General features: G+C 45.4%; 1 protein-coding gene across 1 annotated transcript in view; it reads right to left on the bottom strand.

Moving 5' to 3' along the window:
* APBA1 (amyloid beta precursor protein binding family A member 1) overlaps window positions 1-12,475 on the bottom strand; it is a 58,542-nt gene extending 46,067 nt beyond the window's left edge. Inside the window, exon 1 of the mRNA XM_063081153.1 lies at window positions 11,261-12,475. Coding sequence (XP_062937223.1) covers window positions 11,261-12,475 — 1,215 coding nt within the window. The remainder of the gene's footprint in view (window positions 1-11,260) is intronic.
* Window positions 12,476-17,448: the final 4,973 nt, after the last annotated feature.

Here is a 17,448-nt window from a genome sequence, read left to right as displayed (position 1 = left end):
CCTTTAATGTTCGATCTGCACCTGAAACCTACTTAATTATTCACCACCACCTTCTCCATGCCTCATCAATAATGGATAATATCTGCGATGGAAAGCTTCCCCAGCAGCAAGAAGGTGGTGGAGACCGGAGCATAAGGAACAGTCTCCACACGCCACACCCGCGGGAGAAACCCGGGCTGTGAGGCGACAGCCAGCCTTGAGGCCTGCTCTCTCCTGCACGGCTCCCTGCCACGCCCTAAACTCTCTGCTCCCCAACCTTGCTCACGCCACTGCACACACAGAAATGACGATATTTGTACAACGCACTGGGTCAACTGGAAAGGACCTGGAGCCCCAGATGCAGCTGCACAGGGTTGAAGGCAACGTGCCTGGTGGTCCAGGTCACCCCTCCCCTAAGTCCAGGGGGATCATCAGTGCATGCTGGCTGAAAAGTTCTGCCTTCATTTATGAAGGAATCTTTATGGCAAATGCTTTTGACATTGGCAGTCCCTTGAGAATAAAGTTAAAATCCTTCTACTTATGAACAATCCACCAGGGACAGGCTTCAGGACACCACCTCCTCTTTCCCATTTCCACAGCGCTCCCTTGTCCCAGCTCTATCTGATGCAGCCACATGCCCCACCCCTGTGCTGGCTCCCACATGCCTTCGCCTGATATCACCGTGGCTTCATTCTCTGTGGTCACTTCAGGATCTGCAGTTCTGCCTACTCTCACCCAGACAACAAAACAAATGCCACCTAGGAGCTGGGCATAGCTGACAAGGTCAGAGAGGGAGGATGAGGCCAACAACTGCTGTGCCCTGAGGCTTCAGGCCCAGCAGCTCTTTGCTGGCACATGACAATGACAGGTAGCAAATGTGGCGGGCAGACTTCTCAGATGGCCCCCAGTGATCTCCACCTCCTGGTATTCAGACCCTTGGTAATCCCTCCCTGGGGAGGGAGTGTCAGTCAGTGACTTACTCTAAAGAAAGAGAATACTGCAAAGGTGATGAGATGTCTCCCTATAACTTGGTCACAAAAGACTACGACTTCTCTCTTGCCATCAGACTCTATGGCCATCTCATCTTCCTTTCTTTTTAAGCAAGCTGCCAGGTGGGAGAGGGCCCACGTGGAAAAAACTAAGGCTGCCCCTGGCCGACAGTCAATGGGAACTGAGGCCCTCAGTCCAACAGTCAGGAGCTGAATCCTGCCAACGAGCACCGAGCTTAGGAGCAGATATTTCCCCAACACAGCCTTAAGATGACCACAGGCCATCCGACACTTTGATCACAGCCTCCGAAAGACCCGGAAAGACACTGTGAGATAATCAATGTGGGTTGTTTTATGTCACTAAGTTTTGAGGCAATTTGTTACACTGCTGTAGATAACTACGACATCAAATAAGGATTCAGATGAAAGCCTCAAGAGCAGAGGAGGCTTGGAGGTCTGGTCAAGGGCTCAACAAAGTACTAGCCTAGAGGAGACTACACACTTTGCACAGGCAGAGCCTCTGTCTGTTGCTGCTGTATCCCTGGTGTTTAGCACAGTTCCTGATCTATAGGAAGAACTCAAAAATAGCTTTTGAATGAGTGGATGATAAACTGTAAGATGGACTTTCAATTTGTGATGAGGGACAGTAGTCACAACTCTCTCTAGTTCTCTGGCAAAATGAAGAATAGTGTAGCTTTCTGGCCAAGCCCTATTTCTTATTCATATACAATGTCCTGTATGCAGCTTGTGCTCAATTAAACCTAAAAGTGTTAGCAGGGGAACAGCTTTTTCTGAAGTCTGTATGGAAAATATACTGGGGCCTATTACTGCTGTCCTGGCAGCAGATCCTTGGGTACTAAGGTTATGCTTTTGGCTAAGCTTCTGCGATGCTGACCTGGAGGGTCTGCCCGTCCCCTTTTTCTAAACAGCCCGAACCATGTAAGAGAAAAAAATTGGCTTAGAGCCAACACTGAGATGCATACTCTTTGATAGCAGATCAGGAAAACATTAAGGATGCTTGGGGATTAGTCCTCTTCAGACCACAGATGGAGGTAACTATCCTAGCAACACCCTCCTCAAGAATACATCGCATTCCAGCCAGGAATTGATCCACTTGGGGAAATCAGGCTCCAACAGATCACATATTCATCCTAAATTCTGTCTACTTGACTTCAGGTCCTATTTTAACTCCATCCCTTGCTATGCAGATCCTGGAAAAATTATGGCTCACCAGAACTCTGTGAAATGGTGTGCATCAGCAAGAGGAAACCTCTTAGTTCAGAATACCTGAACAGGAATCCTTCACAAAAATGGAATCCCTCAGCAGCAAGACGGTTCTTTTCACTTGCCCTTCTGAGCTTCACAACACAACCGCAAGGTCAACAGGATAAGATGCTGCTAACAAGTCTTAATGAATTAGCATGTGCACTTGACCTTGGTCAATAATCTCCTAGCAACAGTCAAAAAAAAAAAAAAAAAAAAAAAGAGAGAGAGAGAAAAAAATCCCTGCCGTCTGCATCATGCTGAATTCAGGGCAGGGAGTGGGTAACAGCAAGGAAATCAAGGCCCTAGATGAAGCCAGGCTGCTTCTCTACCCTCTTTACATCATTTTTATAATAATAAAAAAAAAAAAAAGGTGGGCACAGACAGAAGTGCACAAGATTGGGGCAGGTGTTAACATCAAGCCCTCACTTCCCAGGATTTTGGTGATGCCTCCCTCTCATCAAGAGTGTCTGGTTTCTGACTAAGAAGTGTTAGTGCTGAAATGGTTTTGTGCTTCAAGTTACCTTCTCCACTGGTGTCTGGAATCAGGAGTAGGATGCCAATAAAAGGTAAATGTTATCTGATGGGGGAGGTGCATATTGCCATTATCAGTAACTAGTAGTTTAGTTTGACTTAATCAGACCAGTCCTGGGAAAAACAGGCTGCTTCAGCTGGAGGCTGAGAGCTAACTAGGGTCATCAGACTGCCTGACCAAGATGGTGACACAGCGAGGGATCTGAGTGCCGGGGACAGCAGAGGGGAAACGCCGGACCAGAGAAGGTGAGCAAGGGGTGCTCAATGCCAACTCCCCTTGATTCAGTCTGCAACGACCAACCCTAAATGTTAAGTCAGCTCTGACTTCCTCAGGCAATAAGCACACCAAACTTGTGATTCTTATTTCAGATTTCCACAGAGGACTCAAGAGGTGCAAAACTATTTTCTCTCATAGTCACCCTGGGAAAGAAATCCTATAACTCATTTTACTGATGAGGAACCTGAAGCCAAGAAGGAAAGCAGGTGACCAACTCAAGGTATGTGCAGCAAGTCAACTGTAAGACAAAGATTTACATATAATGAATACATACTGACTTGCTCTGTGAGATATACAAGAGTAGGATAAAGCATGGACTGTGCCTGCATTATACTGACAGTAAATTACAGAGGCAATAGGCTAACGCACAGGAGAAAAGTGGAAAATAAGATACTAAAGAATTAATTCTTAAATTATAGTCCACAGTTTAAGGTGATGGTTAGCAATGTTGACTGTGCCTCAGAAATACCTACAACAAAACCCAACCTCCAGAGATTCTCATCAAGAAGTTTGGAATCCTGGAATCTACAGTTTAAACAGTGAGGCACTGTCTTTATTGAATAGGAATGTGATCTGGACAGAGATGAGAGCCAGTGTGGTAAGACGTGTGCAATGGAGGCCAGTTGGAGAAGCAGAAGCAGAAGCAGATTTGGCATTTTTCGTTTTAAAGATGATGTTTATAGACAAATCACATTTCATAATTCCCTAAGACTACATGGGCTCCAGGATTTAACTGGGTTACACATGGAGTTCAGTTATCTATGACACACCTGTTCCTCTCCCTGCACCTTCCTTTCCTCCCTGACACTGCCCTCGTCCACTTATCAGAGAAAATACTGAGGCAGAGAACACAATTTTATAAAGACTTCTGGGCAGCTTCTAGAGCCCCCACTCAGTAAGTGAGCATGTCAGACGCCCAAACACACATGTGGCCCTGTGTGTTGAGCATGTCAGACACCCAACATGTGGCCCTGTGTGTTGCACAGGAGAAAAATGGAAAGTGGTAAAATTCTCTCCAGCTAGATTGTCCATTTCCTTCCCTGTTGCTTGTCTCAGCATTTCTTCGCACAATTTCACATATATACTATCTGGAGAATCCTTCAAGATTCCTCTTGCGAGTAAGGTCAGGCAAAGAGCAATAATTGGAGCCAGGGGGGTTTAAGAAAAAAAAAAAATCAATCTTACCCATCATTTTCTTTTATTCCATGGGGCACAAAATAATTGGAGAACTTGCCTTGTGGTGTGTGGATCACTAGACAAGTTTTGCTCTGGTGATTCCAACGTGGTCTGATGTCAGTGGGGAGACACTGGCCAGCCAACAGAATTGGCCTGGAGCTGAACTGACAGGTGAAACTCAAAGGTGAGTTAAAACAATTGGAGATAATACTTCAAGTTCAGGAGCAGAGAGCAAAAGCAAATGTTCTCCTACCTCCTTTTGTTTTTTCCACGATTGAAATGAATCATCTGCTCTTCAAATGGGATTTCAAAGTCCAGTCTTTTCATTTTGAAGACGTAACAGTACGATCATTACATCTTTAAAAAACCTACCCCAGTCACATCAGGTCCTCACAGTTCATAGCAAAATAGCTCATTTTGTTGTTGATGTTACTGACAACTAAGTTCTGTCACTTAAGAGCGCTACTTCCCATTGGCAGGGATATGACACTTTACTGAGGATCCTAAGTTGCAGAATGAGCCATTAAATGCACTCTGGTAAGAGAAGTCATCTCAAAAACATTTCATTTTCAAAGTAAAGACTATTAACCTGCAGAAGTATATGAAACTGAGGAGAAATCAATGCATCTTCACTTGACCTCAGCAAGCGCCATTCCCACTGCAGTTAGTATTCTTGCCACTATCCCACTATCCTTCCCACCCACAAGGCTTCTGTGGCTTCCAAACTCTAAACACACTATCAAGCCCACAGCTACCGAACGCTTCAGGTTTTTCATTGTCAAGGTACAGATCCACTTACTAATTAGCGTTCTTCACCTTAAGTGGTCCAGCCCCCGCCTTGACCTACTTTTACTTCTTTAGTCTTATTTGTGTAATGTAAGCCAAATGAAAGTGTGTGCTTAACACAAACACACATGAAATTACGATGAAGAAGAGTGCACTTATCTTACCATATAACATGGATAATAAAGCAGTCATTTCCTATAAATCATGCACATAATATACAAAAATGTTTGTCCTCTATTCTTTCAAGAAAACATTAATAATGAGATGATCATTACCTACAGTGAGAGAAACTGAAGAATGATTCCAGCTCTTATACTTTTAACTTAAGGCAAAGAAATACATAAATAGGATTTTTAAAGCCAAACAATACTGTACAGCTTATGGCAAAAATCAAAGTCCTTTTCCCTACTCTCCCCTGCTCCACGGTTCCACTCCGAACTCTTCTAGCATTTTCTTCTGGTATTGACTTCCATATTCATAAATAATGTGTTTACACTGCCTCCTTCAGTTTTTCCATTTTAGACATTATTTCTTGGCTTCTACTATAAACAATTAAGATTTATTTCTTTTATACTACATATTCCCTTATCAATACTACAGTTTTTGGTTAATCAATGTTCAGGGCTTGCATTCTGAAGACTACGCATGTGCTCTTTCCTGCTGAGCCACATGCATATTACTGTTATTGCATTTCTTGCCTAACAAGTGTTTTTAGTGAGGTAAATAACTGTTTTACCATTTGATTAGTTTTCTATGTACTGATCTATAATGTATGCCAAACTCTCCTAAAGCCATCTAAAACCCCTGGCAGTGCAAACATATCAGAAAAATCTCTCAATTCCACTCTTTCTAGAGACCTAACTGGAGCCCTCCAAGCTCCAGTCCACACTGGACTGATTGCTACATTGGCCTTCTACGCTATTGTCATCCTGGCATCTCCTTTCCTATCACCTGGAGATCCCCCCTGCTGCATTCCTGTGTTGGACTCTGTTTCCTGGATCTTGCATCTTTTTCTTGGTTGATTCTCCCATTTGGGGAGAGCAGTCCTCAAGCAGCCCCCTGAGAAAGGATACATGGGAGGTAAATTTTTGGGGACCCTATCTTTATTTCACCCTTGTACTAAACCGAAAATCAGACCGGGTACAGGCCTCCCAGTTTCCAGTGTTGCTTATGAGAAGTCCAACAGCATTGTGATTCCTGATCATCTGTAACCTGTTTTTACCTCCCTGAAAGCCTGCAGGATCCTTCCTTCCCCACTTTTGTTCTGCAATTTCCATTTTTGTTTGTTTGACTGATTTCATTGTTCCAGATAGGTACCCAGTGGAATTTATTAATCCGGAAACTGGCATGTCCTCTGGCTCCAGGAAATACTTTTCCATAATTCCCCTGTCTATTTTGTATCTATGTTCCTAATTTCCATCTTTCTACCATAACTGTTCTATTGCCTTGAAGATTTCCTAAACCTTGTCTTCTAACTTTTCTACTGAAGTTCTTTCTCCTTTTCATTATAAATTTCTGCTCATATTTTTTAGTTTGCGTTCTTTTTCTTTTAAAGAATGCTTTTAAAAATAACATTCTATTCTAATTTAATGGCCCCCTTACCTTCTCCTACATTTCTGAAGATATTGATTATACGTGTTTTATAGTCTTCTCTTCCTCTGAGCACTGGCTTTATTTCTCCAAGTGCCTTTTTCCATTTGATTTTCTCATGTCTTTGTCTTTCATGTTGGAGATATTCTTTGAATGTCTGATGGTCCTTAGCTATTCATTCATATTTAAGTGTGGGTCCCCAAAAAGCCTACTCGAAGATTCATAAGTGGCAGGAACCTTCTCTGTGGGGTGATCAGGTAGGGACTCAGATGTGCTGGGAAACCCCCAAACATCAGTATCTGCAGGTACTTTCTCTTGGGACTGGGGTCCAAGGGTGGGTGGGTTCTAAACCTGACAACCAAGAACTCTTAAGGCATTCTCAGGGTCTTAGCAGGTCCCGTGTCTCCCCAAGGTGCCTGGTTCCCATTTTCAGCTGTGGCTAGCACTCTCAGTCCCAGCCCCCTCTGGTTCACTCTTTCTTTGTAGAGGACTCTTATCTTCTTCCCAGAGGCGGAGAAGGCATCCGGAAGCCTAATATTTCCTGGGACAGCCTTTCAAACCATCCTCTTATTCTTTTTCAGCCATCCCCCCATACTCCTGCCATCTGAGGTATCTGGGGTCTCAAATGCCTGAGCCTTTCTGGAGGGGTCTACAGCACAAATCCTCACAAACATTTGTTAAACAGAAACCTCATCAGTGTATTAGACTCGAATAGGCTATTCTGTGACAACAGAGCACCCCCAAATCCCTGCGGCTTAAGACGACAAAGGTTGAGTCCTCTCTCACAGTACAGATATCACCATGGTCACATGGGCCCTGCGGACACGAGCACCACCATCTTGTGACACCACCATTTTACCTTAAGGCTCCAAGCCTTGTTGGGGCTGGGGAGGGAAGGAGAAATGGAAATACTTGGGCATATTAATACCTCTACCACAGCCAGTCAATTCCCCACTTCGGTGTTCCAAATTTTGTTCTCATCTGTTCCTGTTTCCTCTCTCAGTTTTTGTGCTTTTTATTATCTTTCTGCCATTTTAGTGTAGTTCTGGGTGAGAGGAGAAATAAATGCCATTTCAAGTGGCACAACACACCAAAGTAGCCCAAACCCTCCAATTTACACCGGGTGCTTCCTAACATCAATCTTCCCAATTCGACTGTGCTTCTGTTCTCTACTCACAATGATTCTGTTGTCTAAAGAGAGATCAGTAGGCTGTGAAAACTTTTCAAAACTGGTCATTCATTATCAATATTTTTCAAGGAGGGGGTTGGAAAGTAGTTCTCAAACATATACCTGGAAAAGAGAACCTCCCCACTAGAAGCAAAGCACACAGAAGTGTTTTTTCAAATTTTCAGAAAACAATGCTCTTCACCCAATGCTCTCACTCACGTCTAATATGTGTTCAATAAATTCTTGCAGATTAGCAATCCTATTTCCTCATTCTGTACAACTCGCCAGCGAACAAATATCAGTTTGCTCCAAGTGAAAAATGCTGAAGTTCTGAGAGAATAAAAAGCAAATTTAACTATCAGCAATTATCTCTGGCCAGTGGAAATACAGGTTTTTAAAATTTCCTTTTCTTTGCTTCCTGTACTTTCTGATGTGGCCATTTGGGGAATACCCTGCTTTTGTAATAGGAATTTCAGGGCCACTTACCCAGGTCTGCCGACCATAATTATAGTGGGATAACCCCTTTTGTTAAAACTGTATCTGTGCTAATAACAGATTTAGTTAAGTCTCAAATCCACAGCCCTTACATGGGGAAAATGCCCAGATAATACAATTTTTCGTTTAAATCAGTGGTTCTCAACCTTTCACATGTTTAAGAATCTCAGGAATAATTTACAAGACACAATAAAAAAAAACAAGACAAAAAACAAAACAGATCACTGGGCCCCATCTCAGGTACTCTGTTTTGGAAAGAAAGGGTAGTAACTTGCATTTTTAATAAGTACCTCCCAGACAGACTTCAGACCACCTTTCCATTTTCTACAACAGCATCCACAGAATGACTGTTCAGTAAATACTTTTTGAAGCTGAGGTGAAAATCAACAGAAAAAAATATATGTGTGTGTTACGCATGCACACATATGAAGGTACTTCAAAAAGTTTGGGGAAAAATGGAATTAAAAGATAACAGGAATCTCTCCATGAACTTTTTGAAGTACCCTCGTATATAATTCCCCCCTCACAAAATACCATCCAAAGGGTAGCAAATAAAGTCTTTCCTGTAAATATGGCATGACAGATGAAATACACCCCACAAATTCAAATAGCTTAAAAATGACTGGTGGAATATTTTAAGGCACAGGTTTTTGGTTTTGCTTCATATTAGCTATTGATAACGCAGTAAGCCCACAGCATCAAGCTGAATTTCTGACAATGTGGGGTTCCTAAGGCATCATTCAATATTCCATAATTAATTCTACCTTTTGGACAAAACGTCATACAAGAGGGTTAAGCTGTCCTCCTAGTTAAAGTGAATAAAAGCCAGCCCCTGGCCCTACTGTAGGCTGTGCTGGGGGCTCGTCATGAGGCTGCAGGGGCAACATGATTAAGCAGGTCATTTCAAGGAGCTGGTGCACCAGAGGAAGCTGAAGGAAGAGGCCAGCATCTGCAGCTTTTTCTGATGGCTTTCCAAGTTTCTAAAGGATGTAGCACCTGGCCGCAAGCCAGCTCCCTACTTTTGAAAACCGATTCTATTTCCACTTCATTTGCAAAATGCTTACTGCAGTCCTCCTAGCTGGGAGGAACCTGGAGACAGCTGGAGGTCAAGGAGAATTGTACATGTGAGCATACCTGTTTTAACTGAATCAGAATTCTAGAAAACAGAGGAGAGATACAGTGCATGTCTGAACTACTGACCCAATGCTGCCCCCTTGCTGGGGAGAATGCACCTCCTGCTGGTTTCCAACCTTTCCATAAAGCTGCTAGCAATTTAATCAGCTAACAACAAATGTTGACTGTTACTAAAAGAGGAAGTGACTGACCTCTCTGACCTGTACAGCCCTTTAAGTATAAGTAAAATGAACAAACAGCTTACAATGATGGCTTCTCACGCCACAAGATATGTGCTGAGTGAGAAATAGCCTGGTGCAATCATAAAACCCAGAATTAAATGAAACTGAATTTAACCTCTCGACCCTTCTCTTACGCCAAGCTCCATTTTCAAATGAAATTGCTTAAAAATTATTCAAAAGAATGGAAAAGTGAATCAGAGCAGAAAAGAGAATCTTTACAGCAAGATAGGTTGGACAAAAGGTTAGTCCTCTTGATTTATTTTGAATAGACGGTGACACCTAATCTTGCCGTGTTATCAAATTTCGTAGGTATTTCAAAAATGGGGAAAAAAATGTTGATGGGCAACAATAGCTTCATGTACCTCTTCAAAATGAATCATAATTTGGTTTAAAACCAAAAGCATGTCTTTTGTGAAGTGGGAAGGATGCCCTGCTACCACCAGAAGTAAAATTAAGCACTTATTGAAACCCACAATGAGTCACAGGGTGGGTGAAAAAAAACTGCAGAAACTCCTGGCAAGAAAGGGCTCAGTAGGATTTCCTTGATTTCCCCCAAAGAGGCCACACCGCCTGTCCCAAATTTTTAAGGGATTGCTTTAAAGCAGTTCTCATACTGTGGTCCTGACAACCAGCCGTATCACCTGGGAACTTTGTTAGTGACAACACTGAACTTTACCTGAGCCCTGCAATCCTGGAAAACAGGAAAGGTTAAGAAGTCCCCTGCATCCTTTTGTGTTCTTGGAAGTGGCTTACTGCAAAGAGCCACCCTTCCACTATGACTCAGAAAATACTCACCGATGCCCGCTTGCTTACCTATGACAAGGACAGATACAGACCCTCCAAAATCCCACTTTTCGCTTCATAAATGATTAGCTTAACTGCTGATTAATCAGAACAAAATGCTTGTTAACCAAACTGGTTAAGCATCTCTCCTTTCCCCAGGTGCCTGAACTTTGGCCAGCACACAACCCTTCCTGAAAACAGGCTAGTCTCAGGTGACAACATTCTCTTATCTACAACGCGTTCAAGGCCCCTTTTGAACCCCTTTCTCCACACCCTGTTCTTTCCAGCCTTGGTTACTCCACCCTATAAAAGAAAACACCTTTGTGCTTAACTCTAGAGACCCCTGCAGATCTTACAGTCAGAGGTTCCCTACAATAGGCCCCCTCCACCTGATGGAATACTACCCTTTTCTCCTTTGTAATAATCGTTTTCAATAAACTCTCTGCATCAATCTGGACTTGTTTTTATTTTGACGTTAGAAATACAAATTATTGGGCCCCACCCCAGACCTTCTGAACCTTCTGAACCAGAAAACGGTGGCGGGGGGTGGGGAGAGAAGGACAGACAGTGAGCCCAGGAACCATTTCTCAGCCGTCCTCCAGGTACGGTCTGGGAACCAGCAATTCACAGGGTCCCGCTAAGAGTCTAAGTGCATTCAACACTCAACTCTCTCCAGCTGGTGTTTCACTCAGTGGAAACTTAGGTGTAAGCTCTTTCCTGAAGCTTAGCGTGGAAAGGTTCTTCGCGCCCCCACAGACCATTTATCCCATAAAGTCATTTCCCAACGACACACAGGCCACAGAGAGCCCGTGTGCCCTCCCGGCCGCAAGTGGAGCTGAGCAAGCCCGACCCCGCACAGACTTACATCTCCGTCCACCGGCCTCTGGTCCTCACAGTCCCTGGTGGGGCTAATGTCCTGGCGCATGACCCAGATGGGCTCTTTGGGCTCGTCGGGAGTGTAAGGCGAACGGATGGTCCTGGTTTTCACTTCCTCGATGGCCTCCTTGATGTCCTTGATGGCCAGCGAGATGGCATCCCTCTTCTCCTTGCTGTACCGCTGCCCCGCCTCGCCGCCACCCGCGGGCTCCGCCGCCCGCTGCTGCCCCCCCAGCGCCTGCAGCCCGGGGCTGTCGGGGCGGCCCCCGCCCGGGCTGGGGGCGCGCTCCAGGTCCTGCTCGGCCTCGGGCATGTCCTCGGCCGCCTTGTCGAGGCTGTGCGAGCTCATGCTCTGCTTGACCTCGGCCACGATCTGGTCGATGTCCTCCTCCTGCTCGTAGCTGTCCATACGCGGGTAGGGCGCGAACTCGGCCTCCTTCTCGGGGCTGTCGGACTCGCCGTCGGAGCGCTCGTCGTAGTGGTGCAGCCGCGCGCCCAGGGCCTCCTGGCGGTAGGCGGCCGCCTCGTCGCGCTCCTGCCCGTAGAGCCGCAGGCCGTCGCGCGCGTCCAGCTCGGGCGCGTCCCCGATCTCCTCGTACACGTGCTCCTGCAGGCCGCCGTAGTCGGCATAGGGCTCGGCGTAGGGCTCGTCCTCGCCGCGGTGGAAGAGCCGGTGCGTGTAGACGTAGCCCGAGTAGGCCGCGTTCATGGCCTCCTCGTGCTCCAGCGAGTGGAAGTGCAGGTGGGTGGGCAGCGCGCGGCGGTGCGTGGCCTCGGCGTGCTCGGCCTCCGCCTGCTCCGTGTACTCCTCGGCCTCGGGCCGGTACTGCACGGCGTACGCGCTCTCGTCCTCTGGCTCCTGCGCGCGCTCCGCGTCGTCGCCGTCGCCGTCGCGCGCCGCGGCGATCACGTCGCCCTCGGCCGTGTCCGTGTGGTTGTGGAAGCCGCTCTCCGTGCTGGCCGAGCGCGCCAGGCACTCGCCGCGCTCCTCCTCCTCCTGCTGCTGCCCGAGCTGGGCACGGAGGTCCTCGACGGCGCGCCCGCGCGGGGGGCCGCCCGCATGCTGCTGCTGCTGCTGTGGCTGCCGCTGCTGCTCCTGCTCCACCTCGGGGTGCTCCAGGTCGGCCTCCACCGACTCGTTCACCTCCCCGCCTGCCGCCTCGTCGGTCACCTCCACCTCCGCGGACCCCTCCAAGTGGTTCATGGTGGGCGTCGGGGACCGCTGGGGGAGAGGCTGGGCCGGCTCACTGCGCTCTCATTTTGCGCCACTGGGCTGGAAAAACAAGGGGAAAGGCTGTTATGTAGCTCAAACTGCAGTTCTGAGCCGAGTGCCAAGATAACCGTAGGAACAGCTGCTATCGATCCCTTCTGATTCTGGGTCAGTTAAACAATGATTGCAAACTTAAGGTCAATCCGATAACACGTAGTTCGTTTTTTTCATAGCACGCATCGTAATTCGTAATTACATATCTACTTGTTCAATTGCTTACTGGCGTTATCCCCTCCCGACCCCTCCGACTGAGCGCCTTGTGAGCGATTTGTTCTCCACCGCGCATGCCATTCACGTGCCATTTCTGATGCGTATGACTAAAGAGTACGACTAAATTGAATGGGCCAATTGACACATTTTCCATCTGCTAACGGATAAATCTTTCTAATTTAAATTAGGATCCTAGATACTTTCGAACAATTCTTTAAATAAATTTCAAGGGAAAAAAATCTTAATCTTTTTGAAGCCATTGCTGTCGGTACACGTGTGCAGCCATTCTGAGGGAGACTGTCAACCATCAATGGGTTTTTGCCCTGGCTCTGTCATTACTGGCTCTGTTACCCTGGCGAGTGGCTTGATTTCCTGCACCTCGACGATGAGACCGGACTCATTTCCTACGTGGAGGATGTTAACAGCTACTATACAGGGTAAAAACGACTCCCTAGTCAAATATGTTTGGGCAATGCTGAGTTACAGTTGATTTTTCATTGTGAATATTGGAGGGGAGGAAGATACAGGATACAGTGTTTCCCTAACTTGTTTCACCAGGAAACGGTTTTCCCCTAGAGGGCAGTGTTCTGATAAATACACTTAAAGAAACACTGATAGCTGGTTTCTAATTCTTCCCCCATATGCCCTGGATCTAAAATTCTATGAATTACCATTATAACTGGAACTGGATAACATGGCTAATTATTTTAAAATATGGGTAGGTCTCTTTACCTATTTCCAGAGAAACGTGTAGCTAGGAAGATAGGTCTGATTTCAATCTCTCAATTCTTATCAGAAAATAGCTTTATAGCATAATCTGACACAGTGTATAGAAACAGACATAAAGAATGTAAAGAACAAAAAAAACAGGCAGGATGCCTGTTTTTTTCAACACATCTGCAGTAAACGGGTACAACAATATGTGTAAGCTTTTCTCATTGTGTTCTTTTGGAGAGCCCTTCCTACAGATGGACAAAATGGATGGGAAGTGAACTCTTAAATGTATATAGCAGACAGCTCCAGGGGGACCAGGGACATCTGAGTAACTCTAATATTGGGATGCATTATATTCTATTCAGCTCCCCACCACAACCACAGCATTTCCTTCAAGCACTTATCACAGTCCCAGTGGTCTGTCCAGAAGGCCATACTGTGGCTACCAAGTCCACCTTCAAGCAGAAGTATGTTTCCCCCGTTCTTTGATAGATGCACCCGATTGGCACTGACTAGAAGAAAACAGTCATAGTTTACTAGAGATGAATAATCATTATTGCTTCCCTACTTGACGACAGTCTCACTTCATACAAATTAGACCTAGCCTCTTTTGAAAAATTGTGGCCTCCTCTCATTAACCCCTGAGAACTGTGTCTGGACTACGTATAAGAAAGTTTCTGAAAGCAAGTACTTGTATCCCTTCAGACCTTGTTGGATGGTTAATGCTCAGAACAGAAGAAGCAAGTGTTGGAGCCAAGGGCCAACAGTGGATAACGGAAAATACAAAACAGATATTCAGTTCTGTAAAATACTTGGGCAAGAACAGTGGACCCAAGTTTCTTTTGTAAAGAGTCTCTAGAAAAGATGACAGATAAAAACTTCCACAAAGATACACTGGTGTTAATGTACACCAAATTGGTGTTTATGAACGCAAAGCAAGCATTCACAGAGAGAGACAGCAAACACACGATACGCTTCCCTGGACATTGTTACTCTGAGGTGTCTCAATTGTGTGTGGTGAGAGCTAGAAGCACAACAACAAAAACGAAACAAAGCAGCTAAATGGTCAACAATTCATAACAATCATCTGTGGAACTGACCAAAACAACATCTTCAGTGAAAATAGCTTTAATTTGATGAGAATATATTGACATATGTATTAAAAAGAAATTTTAGTTTATTCTGGGTTAAAATAGGATCTGGCCAGTAGATTGTGACCTCTCATAAATCACTTATTGATTCAAAGTAAATGGAATTTCTATGCATGTACATACACTAAAGCATGGTAAAGAAAGTTCTTTGGGGGAAGATACTGTTGAAATAATGTAGTTTTGGTACAGTGGAGCTTTCAGTTCACTTAAGTGCTTTCTCCTCATACCCCCCTGTCTAAACCTCAGGCGAGCATTTATGCATACAGTGTTTGTATTTCACTCATCATCATTGTTTCAAGAATACAGTTTAGGTTGTGGTATTGCAATGTGTTATTGAATAGCAGACATCGATTTAAGGGATTTCCGTAGGACAAAGGCAACTGGCAACTTTTAAGGAAGGGGCTGGTGTTGGTGGTCAGGTCTATCACTTGCACACGAGAGGACTATTTTCCATGCCCTGGCAACTTTGGGGTTGATAAAAAATGTTGAGGCTGTTTTTAAAAAATCCCAGGTTATTGTGAGAATATATATTGGTACAACCTTTCCGAAAAGCAATTTGGCAAGATAAATTAGTCTTCGAAAAGTAACATAACTTTTGCCCCAGTAATTTTATTTATAGAAATGTAAAGGGAAAAATTCAGATCTGAAAAAACTGTTTCTCATGGTATTTTGCTTCAAAAGCAAAAATTATAAACACTAACACTTATTAAGTACGTGTAGGTACAGTGCAAAGCATGTTAGTGTCGTATTGTGAGCCAGAAAGATGTAGGGGTTTTCTCGCTGGGCAGCTGCACCTGCAGGTCCCACAGCATTGCAGCTCAACTGGCCACAGCTGTACTTTTTGTACAGGCCAATGGCACCACCAGCCTCCCACTGGATCATCTCTTTCCCTCACCTCCTTCTCCAATGGAGACCAAGGAGGACCAAGTCCACGGCCCTAATCACTCTTGGATCACCCTCACCACCATGACCTTGTCTTGGTCTGTCTTGCCTACGCAGTTGTTTCCTTGACTCTGATTTCAAACCCCTCCGACCCATCCTCTCCACTAGCAGCCTATGACCTTTCTAAAATACAAACCTGAATCCCATAATCCTGCTCCTCAAACTCAAGTGATTCCCCTCTAGTGCATAGAACAAATGCTTAGCTGACTATGCTCCAGGCTCTGTGAGGCCTTTTCCACACAACACTACCCTGGGAAGAGAGCACTGTCATCACTGGCTCTTTTGCACAGAGAGGTTAGGTAATTGCCGCAGGTCGCACACCTGGTAAGGGATGGCACTGGCGTTTGACTCCTGCTCTCCAGAACTAGGGTCTGGGCTCTTGAGTCCCATTCCTGACAACAAGGGCTGCTGCCCTCTTCTGGCCTCATCGGCACACTTCCTGCTGCCCTCTGTGCTCTAACAGCCCAAGTCCTGGCACTGGCCCTCACTGCCTTCCCTATTCTTGGGATATAGTTACCTATAGCTTTCCTTTGGCGAGTCTTTCTTGTCTTCCCCAGAGCAAAGTCACACTTGATGAATGTCTGCAACGTGCCAGCCTCCAGCTACGTTCTAGGCACTGGGCAGAGTGTGGGGGAGGGGCGGAGGGAACGGAGGGGGCAGCAGACAATAATTATGTCAAGAAGCAAACAAGATAACTTCATAGTGAAACATTTCTATGAAGAAAATACAACAGGGTAGTGGCATAGACCGTGACTGAGGAGAGGGCATTAAAGAGATATTGGCCAGAGGAGGTGATATTTGAGCTGAGGTCTGAATGACCAACCAAGACAGAGGCAGCCTTGTAAAGGGCAAGGGCCTTGAGGTGAGAAAGGACTTGCTGTGTTCAAGGACAGAAATAATGTTCGTGGGCAGGTGTGGGGTGAGTAAAGGACAGCGTGGTGGGAGACGAGGATGGAGAGATGGGAAGGACTGAGTCAGGCAGGATCTGGTACATCGTGGAAAAGGGTGTGGATTCTATTTCAAGTGCAGTGGCTACTCCTGGGCAGGTTAAGCAGGGGATTGATGAGGCCGGATTAACCCTCCTTTTGTCTCTGCTGTGCTATCTTTCCATCCATCTAGCTATCCACACCACTATTATATATATATGTAATTTATTATAGCTCTTGTCATTCTGAGGAACAACTCTTTATCAATATGAAGTCCTTGGGAAAATAGGTCTTGTCATTTATCTTTGATTCCCCAGTGCCAAGCACAGAGGGTATATATAGTCAAGGAATTTTTAGTGATTAAAAAAGAAAAAAATCTTCACCACCCCACCCCACTCCCAATAGCCGGGGCCTTCCAGACATCGGCACCATTGGCCTTTGGAGAAGAACTAATTTCTTCTTTCCATCTTGAATGTTTGCTACCTGCATCCACCTGTGCAACCTCCTTCACCTTCTTCTGCTTCAAGTGCCCAAAGAACACTCGTGATTCAACGTTCTCCTACATTTGAGTGTGTTGATCCAATTGGCATTTATTGGACATGTACCAGGCACTGTCCAGGGCAAAGAAAATGCAAACATTGCTAAACCATCATCCCAGCCCTCGGGGCAGACAGCTTTGATAGTTATAACACCTGGTAATAAGTGCAAAGTAGAAGTAGCTTCAAGATACAAAAGGAGTCTAGAGTTAGCATGACACCAGCTGCATCACCTTGTGATTCACGTCAAGTGCTGCTGTTCTTATAGGTTCCGGATTTCATGAGCTTGTAAGCATCCTGGGAACTAAGGCCTGGGAGAGAAGTGTCATCACCCAATGAATGTCCATGATTCTGACCCCTGTGCCTCTGGAGTCTGGGACAAAGGGAGGAAGAACAGCTGAAGAACCCCCTCCCTCCTCTACAAAAAG

The sequence above is a fragment of the Cynocephalus volans genome, chromosome 16 (assembly GCF_027409185.1).
Source record: "Cynocephalus volans isolate mCynVol1 chromosome 16, mCynVol1.pri, whole genome shotgun sequence".
NCBI lineage: Eukaryota > Metazoa > Chordata > Mammalia > Dermoptera > Cynocephalidae > Cynocephalus > Cynocephalus volans.
This window is presented reverse-complemented; position numbering and strand designations above follow the sequence as displayed.